Genomic DNA, 20,776 nt, shown 5'->3' on the forward strand with positions numbered 1-20,776 from the left:
TCTCCTCACTCACTGCAAGCTCCCCCTTGTCTTGTACTGTGCCTTCTGCACCCTGACCCCTGCTTTCCCACCAACTACGACTTCCTCTTTTCTCGCTACGGTGGAGTAGGGCTACACCATTCATACTTGGAGCTACTCTTTGCTTTCTTGAAATGAGAAACAAAGCTGGGGGTTGTGGCCCAGGCCTTTAATCCCAGCACTTGGGAAGCAGAGACAGGCAGATCACCATGAGTTCGAGGCAATCTGGTTTATAAAGGGAGTTCCAGGACAGCCAAAACTGTTACACAGAGAAGCCCTGTCTCGAAAAACCAAAAATAAATAAATAAATTTAAAAAAAAAAGAGAGAAACACTTATCTTTATTTGGGGGGGATCTCCTACACGAGTTCTGCATTTACAACACCTTTACCCCATCTTCTCCCCACGTCTCCCCTACTCCTCCCAAATTCATGACCTCTTCAATTATTACTGTTACATAGCTTTTCTTTTTAAATTATTTATGTGAACTAATGTTTTATCTGCAGGTAAAACATGCTACAAACAACATCCTGACTCTTAAGTTTAACAACCAGGTCTTTAAACAACATCAGGCTTGCCCTGTGTGCACCAACTCCTACCTGCTCTATGGCTGGCAGCATGCAGGCCGTCACAGCTGCACTCCTGTTACCTAGTCTGCATTTCTTCTAGCTGGGAACAGGTGCAGCTAACTCTCTAGCCAGCAAGAAGTTTAGACAGTAAGTTTTTTTGCACACTGGATATGAGGTTCTTTCATGTACCCAAGTAGCAGTTAGGAACAATGAACCTTCAGCTCAGCCAAAGTCTCTCCTCAGAAAACCCCAAGAATGACAGCCATAAGCAAATGGGTTATAATAAAAATAATTAAAGCCTTGAGGGTGGATGAGCTTGACAAGAACACTATGAAACAGGAAACTTAAAACTGTGTTCACTGAAATTCAATGTATGCATAAGCCTGTATTTCTGAGGAAGGGAATATATTTGGTCATATTCTTAAACAAATTCCTAGGTCTAAAAAGATTTTTTAAAAAAAGTATGGAAGAGGGAGAAGCTGAAATGTGACCCAGGGAGCATCATTTATAAAAGTGTGCCACAATCTGGGGATTAGAGAGTGGTGGGAACAGGGCATGGGATGCGTTAGTATCTCATTTCCAGCTTACTGTGTGAGTCAGGGCAACCTCAACACACATGATTTTGATTTAGAATTGGGCAATGTATCCCTAAGATGTGCTGACTCAGACATCCTGACTCCTGGGCTTCGTACACTCTGTGAAAACCAGCATTTTTAGGTCTGCAGATGGGGATTTCTACATTCCCAGTCAAAATGTGATTGTTCTCCTACCCCGTCCTCCTCTCTCCCCAGCATAAGTAAAGGCACGACTTCTGCAGGCAGCCACCAGACTCTGCATTGGAGATGTCTGTGGAACTATATGATCATGATACAGCTCACGACTGCTGCATATTATCAGATCTGAGTTGTCAAAGGCAAAAACCAAAGCAAAACAGAAAAAAAAAAAGTTTTGAAGATACACAGGATTTGGTTTGAAATGCAGCTAACCGGTGAGACAGACAATGAAATTCAAATTCAAAAGACAAGGATGGGGTTAGCAAGAAGGCTCACTAGTTTCCAATGGCTGGCAGTCTGGCAAGCTGAGTGTGATTCTTGGAACCTGCATAAAAGTGGAAGGAGAGAACCCTCTCCAGAGTTGTCCTCTGACTTCCACGTGCATGCCATACACACAGTAAAAGAAAAATGAGAAACAAAAATCTAAGCATGTTAGTATTGCATACATTATTACAAAGGGATCAAAAATGGAATTCATCTTTTCTTTCTCAATTCTCGACCCCCCAGGATGCATTATGAAACCCTTTCAAAAGCCACAGTGGGCATAAAACGCATTCTCGAATCACATGGGTTCAAACCACAGCATTCTTCTCAACTACCACTCAAGAAAGCCAAAAATAATCTAGCCAAGACAACTTGCACATGTGAAACTGTACTGAATCCTGTCCTGGAAACCTTGAAATATTACTGACACACCTGTCTTAATTTACGGAAATCCCATCTAGTCTTGTGCACAGGAGAAAGCTACCAGTTACCAGCCCATTACAAAAAGACTGTCAGGGATTGCGAAGTGAGAGGCTAGACTAATGCTGGCTTGCTGTTTAGCAAACTGCAGTTCAAAACTTCAATATGTGAAACAATAAAGCTTTCAGAAAACACAGTTCATAAAACACAACCAACAGTCAGACGGTGGTGGCGCACACCTTTAATCCCTGGATTAATGTCACGAGCCATTTCCCCCCTAAAATTACAGAAACCATCATCCTGGGGAGTCTGCAGAGAACCCCACACCCATAATTATGTTCTGGGGACTGAACCCAAGGCCTGACTTCTGCACAACAAGCTTTAAGGACTGCGCCATCTCCCCAGCAGGGGATAGTATAACATCTGCCCTCAGGGGTCAAGAAATCACACCTCAGCTAAACAAAGCCTTAAAAGTAAAGTGTTCCTTACAAAGCCAGATAATTCTGTTGTTTGTGCAAATTTGGGGTAATCAGCTATGGGAACAAATGTCACCATGCAAATGGGAGTCAAAGGACAACATCCTACAAGCTGAGCAGAGCAGTGACTCAACTGTCCCCACAGCTCTTTGAAAGAAGGGTTTTGCTGACATTGCAGACCTCTGATGATAAAGCATTCAGCAAGTTAGAACAATGGTAATTTGAAATAATTTCCTGGTCATAAAAAGTTAGAAACAAAGCAAGAAAAATCTACTCAAAGCCAAATTCCATGTCTTTCCTTAGTTACTTTGAGAATCTCACTTACCCTTCTGGTGTTTTCAAGGATCTTGGGGTCAGGTTTTCCGTAGTTAGGGGGATTGGCATATGGATCATATCCAAGTTTAGAAAGCATGGGTGCAATTACTGCCATGTCTTGTAGAACATCTGAGGGTATCTTCCCAACCCACTTTGCTAGAGCCCCCATGTTGACAGGCTTGATGACTTGGTCTGTTGATCTTTCCACTCTGAAAAAAAAATGAACAATTACTTACAAAAAATCTAAACAAAACAAAAACATGGCGGTATCAACCTATAATCTCAGCACTCCAAAAGCAGAGGCAGGAGGATCAGGAATTCCAGATTATCCCAGTGTGTAAAAGCAAGTCAGAGGTCAGCCTGACTGCATGGGACAAAAAGAGAAAAGAGTTAAACAATTGTAAATTCTATTTGATAGCTTTAAATTCTTTGTCAGGCTGCTGAGATGGCTCAGCACTTAACAGAACTAACTCTCAAAACTTGTCATCCGACTCATAAAGAGTGTCACTATTTATTCTCTCTCCCCGCTGAGCCAAACAATGTGCCCTTGTACACTCACTAACATACACACTCTCTCTAACACACACACACACACACACACACACACACTAATAAACATAATAAAAATGTAAAAGAATGGGCAGCAGACAAGTGTTTCCTTCAGTCTTAGAAAGCAGGCAACATGTGGTCTTGACATGTACTAGGGTTTCAGTTACCATTCTGGCACTCTGTCTCCCCGGAACCTTAAAACACAGTATCTGACACACTGGAGTGATTCAAAACCCACAGCCCAGCCTGGTGGTGGTGGCGCAAGCCTTTAATCCCAGCACTCGGGAGGCAGAGGCAGGTGGATGTCTGTGAGTTCGAGGCCAGCCTGGTCTATAAGAGCTAGTTCCAAGACAGGCTCCAAAGCTTCACAGAGAAACTTGTCTCAAAAACAAACAAACAAACAAAACAAAAAAACCTAACCAACATGAACCAGCCAGCGCCCCATCGATGGGTCATGAGAGTCCAGCCTCTCTCAGCACCCACTACTAAAGCTATCCACATGTCAGAGCCCGTTTGGGTCCAACACAGATTCTCTAACTAGACTGGAACGGAGTCGCGAGGAATAACCAGACACAGCTTACACCGTCATCATGGAAAAGGCCAGAATCTCCGTTTATTGTCCAAACATCTTATATACCCACACCAAATGAGCGGGAACACACAAAGGCTGTTGCCTAGGCAACCAGGTGCCTGGGCTCTCATCACGTCTGCATCTAGCAGTCAGGTAGGCCCTGAATTAGCATCTCTATAAGACAACCTCCAAATTGCATGAGGAAAGAAGCCCCAAACATACTGACCAGTTTCAGTCAACACCTCTTCTCAGGTAATCCACACTTTAACAAAAGAAGCTAGGAGCATGACATCCTGGCTTGTTAAGGGCACAGACAGCTTGTCTGAGCTATGTATTCAGCTCAAACCGGGGCAATGGCTTTTGTGGCATATCGGAATATGAGCCCACATCCACAGTCAGGCTGTCTGTCAAGCCGCAGCTGAATCAGTGTGCAGCAACTAACTACCAGAACTCAAGTCCTCCATCTGAAGCATCCATGTTGGAGTGGACATGCAAAGAGGAAGAATAGAAGTCAAGAAACCAAGCCAGATGACCACAGGGAAATACACCATGAAATGCCACCAATAGCCATATTTTTAAAGACTAGTATTAGAAAATGTTCAGGTTTTGTCTTTGTGAAAGATGGTTTTAAAATGCTTAGGACCAGGAAGATAGCTAAGTCAGTAAAAGGCACTTGTCACCAAACCTGATGTCTTGCGCTCTATCCCCAGAACCTACTAATTCCTACAAGTTGTCCTCTGAGTTCCATACATACACACAGTGTCATGTGTATATACACAGACACACACATAAATAAATACATGTAATTTTAATAATTCTAACAAACATACTTTTTGGTTTTTTGTTTGTTTGTTTGTTTTTGCTTTGTTTTTCGAGACAGGGTTTCTCTGTGTAGCTTTGGAGCCTGTCTTGGAACTAGCTCTTACAGACCAGGCTGGCCTCGAACTCACAGAGATCCACCTGCCTCTGCCTCCTGAGTGCTGGGATTAAAGACGTGTGCTACCACCGCCTAGTCAAAATACTTTTAAATGTATCTATACCAGAAATTCAGTAGCTAAGAGCACTTGCTGCTCTTAAAGAGGACCAGAGTTCAAGTCCTAGCACGCACTTTGGGTGGCTCACCACTGCCTGTCACTCCAGCTCCAGATGATCTAGCATCCTCTTCTGGCCTGGGTGTGTACCCACAAAGCACACAGGTGTACTCAAAGACACACACATATGCATAGATAAAATCTTTTTAAAAGCGTGTTATATTGGAGGCAGGAATGATGGCTCTGTAGTTAAGGGCACTTGTTCTTGCAAAGGAGCAAGATTCACCTCCCAGTACCCACATGGCAACTCACAACTATTTGTAACTCCAGTTCCAGGTGGCGCCCTATTCTGACATCCACAGGCACCAGGCACGCAGATGGTGAACATACATACACACAGACAGAAATCATACACATAAAGCAAAATATCTAAACCTAAAAATATGTGCTACATACAGATGATATTTATAGCATAATTGTTTACACGTGTGGGCATGTGCACACAAAGACTCATGAACAAAGGCTAACAAACCAGCAGTGGGATAATAAAATTTTATCACTAACATATGAAAGAGAAATAGAAATCAGACTATAAAAAGATGCAAGATAGAGCAAACTGATAAATCTAGGCACCAAAGATCAAGAGCTGCTAACATCACAAAAGAAAGAGAACCACGCACTGATGAATAACGTTGCCAAATCAGACTGCCTAAGCCTCTAGGTTCAGCTGCCAACTGGTATAGAGTATAGAACTGAGAAAAATGTGTGTGTGTGTGTGGGGGGGATCAGCATGCCACAAATAACATTTCAGACGATTATGTATCCTTCAAAAATAAAGTATATAGTTAAAAAAAATGGCTGGCGAAGGCTCTAAGGTAATACTGCTGCTGCTCTTGCAGGAGATCCGCACTCCCTTTCCAGCCAACACAACAGGTGGCTCCAGGGCAGTGCTTAACTTTCCTGATGCTGCAACCCTTTAATACATTTCTCATGTTCTGTGACCCCAAACATAAATTATTTTCATTACTACTTCATAACTGTAATCTTGCTACTGTTATGAATCTTTTTTCAGATCTATTTATTTTTATGTATATGAGTGCTCTATCTACATGTATCCCTGCAGGCCAGAAGAGGACATCAGATCTCACTACAGATGGCTGTGATCCACAATATGATGCTGGGAATTGAACTTAGACCTCTGGAAGAGCAGCCAGTGCTCTTAAACCCTGAGCCATCGATCCAGCCTGTTGTGGATCTTAACATAAATATCTGTGTTTTCCGGTCATCTTAGGCAACTCCCATGAAAGGGTCATTTGACCCCTAAGGGGTCGAGATCCACAGGTTGAGAAACTCTGCTCTAGGGGCTCCATCAACCCTTCTTGGTCTCCACAGGCCCAAACAGACAAGGCACACACAGAGAGACATAGAAACACACAAAAATAAAAATACCCCGCACTCAGGAAGTGTGGATCTGTAAAGTCTGAGGCTGGCTATGTCTAGTTCCAGGTCAGCCAAGGCTACACAGTGTGCCTCTCTCAACAAATAAAACAAAACCTTCAATGTGTGGTAGACAGCTCAGTTAGGAGTGTTCCCTACCCTTGCAGAGTACCTGGGCTCAGTGCCCAGCACTCACACCAAGCAGCTCCCAGCACACATGCGACATACACTCACCAAGACACAAACACAGACATATAATATAGAGCCATAAAATAAAAATTTTACAAATTTAAATGCATGGTAAAGAAAGGAATGGAGCACCTGGAAACCTGCAGACTGAAGGCAATTAAGGCATGTCAGGTTATTACTGTTTGGTTTTTGAGGCAGAGCATCACATGTAGCCAGGCAGATTACAACTCCTGTTCTCATCACTGCTCTTTCTCTCTCTCTCTCTCTCTCTCTCTCTCTCTCTCTCTCTCTCTTTCTTTCTTTCTTTCTCTTCTTCATTAAAGCCTCTAACACACGGTTTTCTTACTTCATATATAGCCTTTATCTTGCTTTGTTTCTTGCTTCATCCACTTGCCCCGCACCTCTCCACTCAGATGGCACAGGCTTTTCCTGACATTCCTCCAGCCGCTCCCACAAATAGCCATCTCTCTGCCTTACGGCTTGTCGTCCAGTGTTTATTACCATTTCACAAAACACTTGTCTTTTAACATACTTGTAGGATGGCCTCTCAGTGCTAGTAAGAGTCCCAGGAGAGGAAGCTGTGCTGTGTGTGTCTCGTTAGCACTGTCGCCCATCGTGGGGGCACTACCCAGCACGGAATAGGATGTGCAATAAAAACACAGGAAATAAAAGTAATGGTTACATTTCAAGTTTATCGCTTCCTTCTTAAGACAAATAAATTTTAACCAAGAAAGCTCGGAACTGAAGGATATAATCAGGTGGGTCTTTATTCTTTAATCCACAGATTGAGTAAATTATGTTGACAGTTGCTAAAATAAAAGTTATTTGGTCATGCTATCTTACCAGTCTTTGATATACAGTTGAATTCCTTTCATTGCTATTGTTTATGGTTTGAGCATCTGGCAGACATTTTAAAAATTTATCTGAAATTTCCTTCCCACAATTTCCACTGCAAATTGTGACTAAATAAAGGTTTCATGAAATGACATTTTTTAAAAGATTTAAATTTTTTTCTTAAAGCTAGGCAATAGTGGCACATGCCTTTAGTCCCAGCACTTGGGAGGCAGAGGAAGGCAGATCTCTGAATCTGAGGCTAGCCTGGTCTACAAAATGAATTCCAGGACAGGCAGAGCTTATCAGAGAGATCCTGTCTCAAAAAAATAAAGAAAAAAATTTAGTTATTATGCATATGGGTCCCTTCCTGCAAGCATGTCTGTGCGTCCCATGTGTGGTCGTGCACACAGGTCGGAGGAGGGCACTGGATCCAGAAGCCTCCCCGTCCCTGTATCTGGGCTCCCACCAGAAGTGCCGCTTACAGTGGGGTGGGTCTTCCCACATCAATCAGGGCCAACAGGACAGTTCCTCGGGTAAGGTTCCCTACTCAGGTGAGTCCAACTCGTGGAAAGTTGACATTAAAACAACACACAATACAGTCCTTGGGATTGGAATTACAGGTGCTTGCGAAGTGCCTTGACATGGGTGCTGGGGTAACTCGGGTCCTCTGCAAAAGCAGTACTCCCTAATAATTACTGAGTCATTTTTCTACCCCCTTCCCTGATTTTTCTTTGCTTTTGAGATAAGGTCTTCAGTAGCCCCATTGGTGTCTGTCCTGGGTAGTTTTATGTTAACCTGATACAAACTAAAGTCATTTGAGAGGTGAGAAACTCAACTAAGAAAAAGCCTCCATAAAATCAATTATGGGGCACCTTCTAAACTAGTGATGGACGGGGAAGGCCCAGCCCACTGTGGGTGGTGCCATCTCTGGGCTGCTGGTCCTGGGTTCTGTAAGAAAGCAGGCTATGCAAACCATGAGGAGGAGCAAGACCATGAGCAGACTCCTCCATGGATTCCGCATCAGCTCCTGCCCCCAGGTTCCTCCCTTGTTTGAGTTCCTGTCCTGACTTCCTTTGGTGTTGACCAGCAATGTGGAAGTGCAAGTCAAATAAACCCTTTCTCCCCAACTTGCTTTTGGTCAGGATGACTCATCACAGCTAGCAGTCACCCTGACTAAGACAGCTTCCAATTCTCCATGTATCAGACCCTGGCACCTTTAACTCCTGATCCTCCTTGCTCTAGCTCGTGTGCTTGGATTACAGGAGTCAGCCACAATACTTCCCTCTCTCATGACCTAACGTGATTTATGTAACATTAGACTACCTGTTCTCTAATGGTTGGATATAATCTAGTTATAATCACCTTCTATATGACATCTCTTCACCACCTTTAGTTTCTTTGATCCTAATCAATCTGTTTAAATTCAATATCCATCCTATAAAATCAGTGATTGTCTCTAGAATGAAATGAATAAAAATGCATTTTCATGACTGCTTTAAATATTTTATATCTGATTATTTCTCCTCATCTACTGAATAGAAGAAACTGGGGAAATCTGCTTCTATACTTCAGAAAGAAAGGGCATGTCTCAGTTTACAGGAACGGCCAAGGCAAGAATAAGGAGAAAACAGCCTCCCGTGGTCTACTCTTCAGCTCCCCCACACGCGGGCCGTGCCTCAGCCTTTATTCTTCTGTGTGGAGACAAAGCAGCCGCGCTGCAGTTCGTCCCTGGTCGTCTTATTTTCTCTGTGGAGCAACATCATGGTGTGTGGCCAGCCAGCCCTGCATTCTTTGCAAACAGCAAATCTGATTTCATTTTTTTTAACGACCTAATGTGGTTATAAAAACACTGCACCCCGTTTCTCAAATGTTCCCTCGCTAGCACGGTCTGCTTTGGCCCTCCAGCATGAAGTGACAATCACTGAGGTTCAATGCTGCTTACAATTCTGCAGAGCCTGTTCTGGACTTGAGGAGTAACACAAGGGGCCAGTGCTAAAACGCTAACTAAAATCCCGTATGTGAACTGTCTTGATTTGCTCTCTGTTGCTATGATAAGACACCGTGACCAAAAGTAACTTGGGGAGGAAAGGATTTATTTGGCTTACACATCCCAATCACAGTCCATCCCTGAGAGCAGTCGGAGCAGGAACTAAAACAGGGCAGGGACCTGGAGGAGGCATGAATTGTAGCAGAGACGATGGACGCCACTGTTTGCTGAACTGCTCTCTCCATGGCTTGCTCAGCCTGCTTTCTTACAGAACCAAGGACGGCTTGCACAAGGGTGGTACTGCCCAAAACAATCATTAGTCCCGCAAATGTTTTCTCTTTAATTTTTAGACTTCCTCATTTTATTCTGCGTGTGTCACTGTTTTGCCTGAGTGCATGTATGTGCACCACATGTGTTGAGTGCTGTGGACATCAGAAGGCGTTAGATCCCCTGGAACTGGAGCTGCAGATGGTTATAAAGCACTGTGTGGGGCCTGGGGACTGAATCAGGATCCTCTACAAGAACAGTAAATGCTCTTAGCTGGAAGCCATCTCTACAGGGCCCCTGGGAGGCGTTTTCTCAACTGAAGTTCCCTCTTCCCAAAATGGCCCTGGCTTGGGTTAAACAGACAAAAACAAGACAAAACAAAAAACTCAACTAAGCAGCAAGGGAAACCAACAGACTCATAATTGGATTTAGGTTGATGTCTTTGGTTTTTTTGTTTGTTGTTGTTTGAGTCAGGGTTTTATAAACCTGGCTGTTCTGGAACTCACTATCACCAGACCAAGCTGACCTTGAAATTACAGAGATCTACCTGCTTCTGGCTTGTTGTTAATTTAAAAACAAATGAATAAATAAATATGTCAGGGCCTGGAAGCTGGCTCCATCCCTGGAACGTTTGCCTTGCAAGTGTGGAGATGAGTCTGATGTAAAACAGCACGTGCTTACAATCGTAGAGCTGGGGCAGGAGACACAGGCAGATCCCTGGGGCTCAGAACCACGGTGACCGCGATTGAGAACCCACCCACAGTGACTTCTCCACAGGCACACATACACATGAGCATCAGCACATAGATGTACCTCACATAAATGAACACACACTCCACTTTGCCCTAGTTGCTGCTTAGTGTATAACTTTCTTCAGAATGGACTCTACAAAGTCTGCGTTTCTTTTTTGATGTGTGTGTGGCACTGAAGTCTGTGTTTGTCAAACTGGTGGTTAGTCAACAACCAGACAGAGTTTCTTTCTGTTTGTTTTTTCCTGTGTAGCTCAGGCAGTCCTGGAAGTCACTCTGTAGACCAGGTTGGCCTTGAACTCAGATCTGCTTGCCTCTGAATACTGAGTGCTGAGATTAAAGACTTGTTCCACCATTGCCTGACTAGATAAAGTTTTTTATATGCCTAAACTCACAAGAGCTCTGTGTGTGTTTGGGGCACAGCATTCAGGCAGCTGGTTTCTAACTCTGCCCTTGCCTGTGTTTTCTGTTTCTGTGGAGCCTTGGGACCAGCCAGAAGTCCTCTCCAGGCAGGCATGCATGCAAGTCCAGGACCTTGGCCATATGCGCTGGCAGGAACACGTCAGAGACCTTGTACAAGTTCAGGGTTTCTGGAGTTTGTCCACATTGTTATCTACTGCCTCAGGCAGCATGCCAAAACCCCTAGATGTTTCTGGTAACAGGCCTCAATTATTCTCAGCAGCTTCAGGGGCAAACGAGCTCTGGGTCAAAAGGAACAGAGAGACCTTTTCAAAGGAACTACCAAAAAAGCAAACAGGTACCAATTCAGGCTGTCCATTCAGCCCAGCTGATAGAATGATGATCAGGGCTGAGGTAAATTAAAAAATAAAAATAAAAAACCATAAGTATCACCCTTCCCATGAAATTCAGGTATTTTATGAATAAGTACTCCCCAAGATGTTTTTAATAGATGCTTATTTTACATGTATGCGTGTTGCCTGCATAGATGTCATGCACTGTTGCTGCAGCCAGAAGAGTGTCGGACTCTCTGTAGCCAGAGTGACAGTTATCAGAGGCTTGGAGAGCTTGGAACCCAACCCAAGGCTCCTCTCCAAGAGCAACAAGTGCTCTTACCTGCTGAGCCATCTCTCCGGCCCCCTAGATGTTTTGAGCTTTTATGTAATTTCTAGATTTCTAAAAAACTTGATGCTCACAGGTTTGGTTATTTTCCTGTAGGTTGTGTACGTGTGTGTTTCTCACACGGAAGAAGAAAATCCCAGTTCTTCCCTGCATCATCTTTTTTTATGTCACCCTAAACAGCAAACTATTTTGTTTTTAATTATTACTTGTTTATTTTGCGTGTGAGCGTGTGTGTGCGTGTGTGTGTGTGTGTGTGTGTGTGCGTGTGTTGCGCGTATGAAGATCAGAGGACAGCTTGTAAGGAGTCAGTTTTCTTTTTTTTTTTTAAAGATTTATTTATTCTGTATACAATGTTCTGTCTGCATGTGTGCCTACATGCCAGAAGAGGGCACCAGATCTCATTACAGATGGTTGTGAGCCATCATGTGGTTGCTGGGAATTGAACTCAGGACCTCTGGAAGGAAAGTCAGTGCTCTTAACCTCTGAGCCATCTCTCCAGCCCCCAGTCAGTTTTCTTCTACCCGTTGGGTCCCAGGATCAGAATGAAACTCGGGTCATCAGCCTTGAACACACGACTGACTTAGCCAGAGTCATCTCACCTGCCCAGGAAACGTTTTCAGAATCGGTTTTTATCATTTGCATTTTTAGGAGACCGTGCAAGGACGAGTATGGAGGCAAGAGGACTTGGAAGAAGTGGCTCTCTCCTTCCGTGGATATGGAAAGCACCCTTCTCTGCTGATAACTCACTGGTCTCCAGAAAACATTTTATGATTGATTTATTTTTATTTTATGTATATGAATGTTTTGCCTGCATGTATGTATGTGCACCATGTGTGTGCTTGATATGTACAGAGGCCAGAAAAGGGCTTAGGATCCCCCTGGAATTGGAATTACATACTGCTGTAAGCCATGATGAGAGTCAGGAAGAACAGCTAGTTCCCAGCCTCATTTCAGTCTTTCTTTGAAGATTTACTGATATTTATTTATTTGATTGTTGATTGTATGTGTGCACCTCATGTGTGCAGCTGTCAGTGGAGGCGGAAGAGAACATCAGAGCCCCCGAAACTGGAGAAGTTGTGAATCATTCACTGGGAGTCCAGGAACTGAACTTGGTTTTCTGTAAGAGCAGCAAGTGCTCTAACCACTGAACCACCACTCCAGTCCCCAGCAAAACATTTAAAACCATTTGGAGAGGCCTCTTTCCTCGATTCCTATTAAATCAACTTAATGCGCATTTACAATGTTGTGAACCTATGATAAAACAATAACAGAAAAGTCTGCACTCAAATAATGTGATAAATGATACTGGGTTTCCAATGAAACGGCAGTAACCATGACCCTTGCATGGAGTCCAGAAGCTGTTATTACACAAGCAGCCAAGATGGCTGAGACGCAGTTGTTAAGAGAACAAAAGCCTTAGGTTTCTTTCAGCCTCTACACATTAGGAATACGTACTGAAAAGTAACACAATCATGTTACAGATACAGAGCAGAAAATTGTGCACTCAGAACAGGAAAGCTGCAACTATAAAAACAAGAACATATTAACACATGACAGGAAGACAGGAAGGATTGGTGGCACGTTCCTGAAGTTCCAACAGTCCAGAAATATAAGTAGGAGGGTCAGAAATTCAAGACCACGCTTGACTATTGTGATGGCTATTTCTGGTTGCCAACTTGACTACATTTGGAGTGAACTACAATACAGAAATGGAGGGCACAGAGGCAGGCGGATCTCTGTGAGTTCGAGACCAGCCTGGTCTACAGAGCTAGTTCCAGGACAGGCTCCAAAGCCACAGAGAAACCCTGTCTCGAAAAACCAAAAAAACCAAAAAAAAAAAAAAAAAAAAAAGGAAATGGAGGGCACACCTGTGAGAGACCTTTCGCTTGGTTTGAAATGGGTAAATCCAATTCTAGTCTGGACCTCTGAGGCAGGAAGACACACACCTTTGATCTTGAGGTGGGAAGATTCGTGATGTGGGATGCCTTCCTTTATGCTGTGAATACCATTGGTTAATAAAGGAGCTGATTTGGCCAATGGCCAGGCAGAATAGAGCCAGGCAGGAAATTCAAGCAGAGAGACAGGAAAAAAAGAAGGCAGAAGTGAGGGAGACGCCAGCCAGCAGTCGCAAGGGAAGCAAGATGAGAGGAACAAAGCAACAAGTCTCATGGTAAAATATAGAATAATAGAAATGAGTTAACTTAAATTGTAAGAGTTGGTTAATAATAAGGCTGAGCTAACAGGCCAAACAGTTTTAAGTAATTAGTATTAAGCCTCAGAGTGGTTATTCAGGAACTGGTGGACAGGAGAGAAACCTCCGTTACAGACCCGCCTTTAATCGGGGTCATACCTTCTGCTGGAAACCTATCTAAGGACATGGAAGAAGAAAGCTTTTGCTCTTTGTCTGCTTGCCCTGGCCTTGCTAGCTAGCACACTCATTCCTTCACTGGCACTGGAACCTCTTTGGAACTCCAGCATACACTAAAGACCGTCTGACACATCCAGATTTGTGGACTGAGCAACCACTAGAGTCTTGGACTTTACATTCACGGCCAGCCATTGTTGGGTTAGCTGGACTGCAGCCTGTAAGCCGTTTCAATAAATCCTCTTTACACACACACACACACACACACACACACACACACACACACACACAGAGACAGAGAGAATCATTCTATAAGTTTTGTTACTCTAGTGAGCCCTGACTGATACAACTATATAGGGAGCTCAAGGCCACTCTGGGCTATATGATACACGTCCCACCATGAAGGCTGGGTCAGCAGACACTTAAAAAAATGGAACAGAAAGTCCAACGAAAGGCGAGTAGCTGGAGCTTTGAGAACAGAGACAGAGGGATTCTGGAGCTGTGATAAGGGGGAAAAACATGCAAACCAATGCATAGGGAATTCTGTCCAGCCCTTCTATGGCAACAGAACAGAGCCTGCTCCTACCCAGCAGGTGGGAAACTCTACCCAGTAGACAGTACTCAAGAAGGCCTTATTCGTAGAAAGCATAAAGCAGTTCTTTCACTCACCAAATAAACCATAGACACAAAATTCTAAACACTCAATCTGGCCAAGTAATTTAAATGAACTCCAGAACAAGGCTCAATACTTTTAGAGTATTTATAGAAAGTACAAAAATATCCAAGACCCAAAATAGTAATATTCACAATGTCTGGCGCACAGATAAGCAGAAAAACGTAATGAGTAATGAGAAAAATAATCAAACAAAACATGAATAAATCGGGGATTATGAAACACATTTAAAAGCTATTCCATAGATAGTGATATTCCAAGCAATGACATGAACAATTTTTTAAAAAAACCCTCAAATAAAATCTTGATAGGTTTTTGGGGGGGGTTGTTTTGTTTGAGGAAGGATCTCAACTAAGCAGGGTGTCAACTGGCTTGCATGGAACTCACTATATAGGTCATGCTGGTCTTAAACTCTGTCTCCTGAGCTGAGAGTCAAGACATATGCCACCATACCCATCATCTAATCAAAATTTGAAAAGTATCATGCATTCTTTTTAATTGCTGCAGAAAATAAGACGGAAGAGGGGCTGGAAAGCTGACAAAGTGAAAGTGCCTGCTGCTCTTGGGAAGGACCCAAGCTTGGCCAACAGCGCCCATGTCGAGCAGTTCACAACCCTGACTCCAACTCCAGACAACCTGATAGCCTCTTCTGGTCTCTACTGGTATTGCACTCACATAGCACACAAATAAATCTTTTTTTAAAAAAGATGAATGAGCTTCCAGAATAAAATAGTAAGATCACCAGTAAACACACACACACACACACACACACACACACACACACACACACACATACACAAAGAAGAAAGAGAGCGCACAGAGTTTGGGGTTAGCCTAACTGGTTTTTGGTCTTGCTTTGGTCCATTATTTCCTCACTGTGCCCCTTCCCTACACTGTGGAGCAGGAATGGATATTCTGTACCACTGTATGCTGGAAGTATGTGATATGCTTTTTTATCTTAATTTTATAGGGGAATATATAGGAATAAAAGTGAAATTTAAGTATAACCAATTTACTCTCCTCAATTTTTTAAAAATTTATTTATTTGTATTTTATGTACATTGGTGTTTTGCCTGCATGTCTGTTGTGTAAGGGTGTCATAGATTCCTCGGAACTTGAGTTTCAGACAATCATGAGCTGCCACGTGGGTGCTGGGACTTGAACTGGGGTCCTCTGGAAGAACAGACAATGCTCTTAACCACTGAGCCGTCTCTCCAGCCCCTACTCTACTGAATGTAGCAGCAACTTCTATACGCATGACCTCACTGTAGGAATAAAAGTCACCAACAGATTATCAGTGCCAGGACAGCTAGTTCAGGAGAAAGAAAGCAGACACTGGCATGTCACCAATGCTAAAATCACTGTTGTATGCATACTGAACTAACAATCTTCTTATATGAACTAGGTGCCCAAATTTTGGAGATTGTCTAGCCTTTTGTAAAAACACAATGTATCTTTCACATACCCAAAGAAGCAAGGAATGCGGTTCAGTCCTTTGGAAAAATACAAGAGACCACCAGTGGCAAGCTCTGGAGTCTAATCTGGCCTTGCTCTTTCTGTGGTTGATCAACCTCCTACCTGCAGGAGATAATGATGTTCTTATCCGTCCCTGTGACATTTTCTAAATTCAGCTTGGTGATGTGACTTCAGTACAGGGTTTGCCCAGCAGCCCTGTCCCCAGCACTGCACAAACACTTGCCTATATCTTTTCTCTTCTTTCTTGAGACAGGGTCTCTGTGGCCCTGACTGCTCTGCAACACTTCACAGACCTGGTTGGCCTTGGACTCACAGAAGCTTGTCTCTGTATCGTGTGTGTGTGTGTGTGTGTGTGTGTGTGTGTGTGTGGCCTGAGTGAATGGCACACTTTTACATCTCCATCATTTGAATACAGGGTCAGAAAGAAGAAACACTGCAAACACTGCATGTACTCACTTTGACAGAGACACTCCCCCAGCTTTCCCGATCATTTCCTCATGGTGCAAAACTGAATGGTTCCATGGGATCTGGAGGAACTTCAAGAGCGTTCTCATCCACCGTTCTGGCTGTAAGACAAGCTGTTCATAGTGGACCATCATGCACTTTTTATACCCAACCTCCACACACTGGTTGTACATGGTTTCTATGGCCCGATTCCACTTGGTCAAGCAGTCCCTGTAGCTGTTCAGGTCAAATCCCGCTATGGTTACTTTTCGAGAAATCATCGAATGCACTGATGCCCGGCCATCTCGGATCATCAGGAGAAATTTGGCATTGGGAAATAACCTAGCAAGGTAAGTCAAGGATTTCAGGGCAAAAGGATCTTTGTTACATAAATAAGGCGCTGGCTCCCCATGTTTAACAATAACCTCCAGAAGGAAGGCTTGCATGGCAGAATCCAGCACTTCATCAGTGACACCAGCCTCGTCCAGGCGGATCTTCTCTTTACTGGACCGGGACCACATCTGCTTCAGGGCAAGGATCCGAGGGATGACGCGGGTTTCCTCTCCACAGCGGATGTCAGGATGTGCATCCAGCATAGCCCTCATGAGCGTTGTTCCACTCCGGGGCACACCTCCAATAAATATTAAAGGCATATCTTTGTGATAGGTGAATGTTTGGTTGGCTTTGCTGTCCAGGTCAGGTCGCACAGTCGTCGTCTTGGGGTTCTCCAGTCTAGCTGGCTGGCTGCGCTCCTCTATTCGGTGATGGCACTCCATGGCATGCTGGCCCAAGTAAAACACTGTCACAGAACTAATCACCAGACATGCCAAAAGTAGGTTCTGCTTCAGTTTTCCCACCATCTTGATGTGGTTATCTTCTTTTTAAACATATATTTTACTCAAAATTATTTTTGTCAAGAAATGTTCAGGCCATGGAGATTCTACTTCAGAAAGATGGTCAGCATCTGGTAGAAAAACAAAGATTACATTATGATTGTACCAGTCAGCAATGGTTCTAGCCAGAAAGCAGCAGAAGCGACCTGGATGCTTGACTCTCCTAAGAATGTAAGATCCACAGATGTGAGCAAACAGTGAGGCACATGGTGCAGGTCTATAACCCAGCTACTCAGGAGGCTGAGACCAGCAGACTGTATTAAGGCCAGTCTACATTCGAGGACAGCGTGGGCAACTTCGTAAGTCTGCCTCAAAGTAAAAAGATGCTGGGAATACAGCCTAATGGCAGAGTGCTTGCCTACCATGAAGACCCTCTAGAAGAGAGCCCCATCCCCTCAAACAAACAAAAAATGCTTATAATTAGAAACAGCATTTTTTTTATTTAACAAACATGAAACTATGCACCTGGCTCATAACAGAAAAACAAAACCATTTTTAACAGCAAATTTAGCAAATATTAAATACATTCCACTTGTATTCAAATTGCTACACACAGAAATACACATCAATCTTCTCACTGTTCCATCCTCCCCACCCGCAGAGAGTCAGTGTGAGTGTGTGTGTGTCTGTGTTCTCTAAACATACCCTACTGATTCTGTTTTCCAGCAGGATGCTAACTAAAACAGAAAAAAAAATATCTATGTGGAGAAGTGACTGGATATACTAGAGATGAAATACATTCTAGGCTGGGGAGATGGCTGAGCCATCCTGCTGCTCTTACAGAGAACATGGGTCCAATTCCTAGCACCCACATGGTGGCTAATAATCATCTATGACTCCAGTTTCAGGGGATCTGATGGACTCTCCTGGCTTCCACGGGTGCCAGGCACATGTGATACATATATACAGACAGACACACACACACATAGACAAAATACCCACACACATAAAATAAAAATTTTTAAAAATCTTAGAAAAGGAGGAGGAGAATATATTCTGAGAGTCAGGACTTCCAGCTCTGGCCCAGTGACAACGCAGCCAATCCCCCCTCCCCTCGGCAATTATAGCTTGATTAACAACTGGGCCTTTCAGTGCTCTGGAAATCAAAGGACTAAAACAACCTAAAAACATTTACAACTGAACACTATAAAAGCAGGTCAGAACAGCGAGTCTGTAACTCCGCCATCCCCAGCTCAGTAGGTAACATGGGCAGCAGGACAGTGAACAGTTGGCACTGGTAGCTTTTGCTCTTAAGTGGAGGGAGCTTGTTAATCTAAGGTGGGGAACAAGACGTGTGCCCAAGTGCACTGCCAAGCTGAACAAAGTGAGCAACTCTAGAAGGCTGAGGCTATGGCACCGCTGAGCAACACAGGCACAAAGAAGTCAGGAATGGAGAAGTTTGTATGGCTCAGATTTACAATCCTAAGACTTTGAGGGCAGGTAAAATGCCAGGAGCTTGGTGCTAGCCTGGGCTATATACTGAGATCTAGGTCAGACTGGACTAGTAGATACCGTCTGAAAAAAAAAATTAAAGAAGGAGAAGGGGGAAAGGGAAAAAGTAAAAGGGAAAGGAAGATGTAGATGTACAAACAGCCTGAACTTGACAGCTACCCTGCTCCAGGCCAGATGTATGGGTGGAAGAGCTTAATGTCTCAGTGGTATAAGCCACGCACTAATCAAACACCCATACACCCATACACAGTGTATCTACACGGACAAGCTTACAGAAAGAAGAGTCCGCAGAAGCAGGAATTTAACTGCCAACAGGCAGTATGGACTTTGTCCAGTAGATGAAAATCTCCTGACTGTTCTGTTGTCACAGTTGCACAACTAAAAATCTAATAAAATCATTGAACTTGAACAATGGGTGAGTATTATGACATGCAAATCACACCTCAACACAGCTGTTTTCTAAAAATGAATACATAATTAAAAATGGTTTAATGGTCTCAGCGAACTATACCAACCAAAATCTGGTTTTTGTTTATTCATTTATTAATCCATTTGATGCAATGGAGCGTCTAGTATTCTGTAAGGCATTGCACAGACTTCAATCAAGAACCCTGAGAAATACACTGAGATTAAAAAAAAAAGATTGACTTAATTTAAAAAAGACTACAAGGGGCTGGAGAGATGGCTCAGCAGTTAAGAGCATTGCCTGCTATTCCAAAGGTCCTGAGTTCAATTCCCAGCAACCACATGGTGGCTCACAACCATGTGTAATGAGATCTGATGCCCTCTTCTGGCCTGCAGGCAGACACACAAGACAGAATATTGTATACGTAATAAATAAAAAAAAAAGACTACAAATAAAAAGCATTAATTAAGACAACTGGTAGCAATACAGCACTAAAAAGTCTTAATACAAAATAGTAACCATTATATGGAAGGCACTCCTAAGATGTTATCCCAGGATTTAATTTAAAAGGGAGTATATGGGAAGGAAAAAAAAAAAACAATGGCAAGAAGACCAAGAAACAAAAAACAGAGTAAGAGTCAACCCTGGAACAGCAACGTTCTGGTTGATGAAATTAGAACTATATTATAAGGACGATGGGGACCTTCCCAAACTAGAAGAGGGGGGCATTCTATAGAGCCGAGGGTCTGCTTCACCCAAACGACAGGCCCAAGGATGACACACAACATGACAATTTTAAACATACAGGAAACAACTCAGCAGGACATAAAAAATATATATATAAGAAGGGGGCTGGAGAGATGGCTCAGTGGTTAACAAAACTGGCTGCTCTTCCAGAGGACCTGAGTTCAATTCCCAGCACCTGCATGGCAGCTCACAACTGTCTGTAACTCAAGTAGATTTGACTCCCTCACACAGACATGCATGTCAAACACCAATGCACATTAAACAAACAACAACAACAACAAAAGAACCAAAGGGCCAAATAACCAGCTGGTGCCAGATGTCTCAACTCAATGTTTGTCCTTGTGCGTGCGTGTGTGTGTGCGCGCGTGTGCGTGTGCGTGTGTGTGTGCGTGTGATGTGTGTGAGTGTGTGTCTGTATATAGAAGTCAAAGGTCAACCTTGGTGTCATCCTCAGAAACACCAGCCACCTCCTGAGACAGAGATTTCTCTTGGCCTGGAACTCACCACTTGTCACACTGACAAACCAGGGAGCCCCGAGGCTAGACCTGTCTCTACCTTCCCAGCACTGGGATTACAAGCAAGCACCACCACACTCGGCGTTGTTTTTTTTTTTTTTTTACATGGGTTCTGGGGGTCAAATTCACATCCTTGTGCTTGCTAGGCAAGCACATTACTAAAGCCTTCCCTCAAATCAGTCTTTCCTTTAAAAAAAAAAAAACTTACTTATTAAGTATACAGTGTCTTATTATATATGCAGTATTCTATCAGCAATGCATGCGTGCAGGCCAAAAGA

The 20,776-nt window shown here is 43.4% G+C and overlaps 1 protein-coding gene across 3 annotated transcripts in view; it reads right to left on the bottom strand.

Moving 5' to 3' along the window:
• The window catches only part of Tpst1 (tyrosylprotein sulfotransferase 1), a 54,206-nt gene that overhangs the window by 16,835 nt on the left and 16,595 nt on the right, over window positions 1-20,776 (bottom strand). For all 3 annotated transcript variants that reach the window (XR_007592540.1, XM_050146416.1, XM_050146415.1), the window contains exons 2-3: window positions 16,498-17,449; window positions 2,844-3,042 (exon numbers count right to left, since the gene is read on the bottom strand). Coding sequence is in view for 2 of the 3 variants with exons in the window: in XM_050146416.1 (XP_050002373.1) it covers window positions 2,844-3,042; window positions 16,498-17,345 (1,047 nt within the window). In the remaining variant the exon portion in view is untranslated. The remainder of the gene's footprint in view (window positions 1-2,843; window positions 3,043-16,497; window positions 17,450-20,776) is intronic.

The sequence above is a fragment of the Alexandromys fortis genome, unplaced genomic scaffold (genome assembly GCF_014885135.2).
Source record: "Alexandromys fortis isolate MF-2015 unplaced genomic scaffold, M_Fortis_MF-2015_v1.1 scaffold_56, whole genome shotgun sequence".
In the NCBI taxonomy this organism is placed as follows: domain Eukaryota; kingdom Metazoa; phylum Chordata; class Mammalia; order Rodentia; family Cricetidae; genus Alexandromys; species Alexandromys fortis.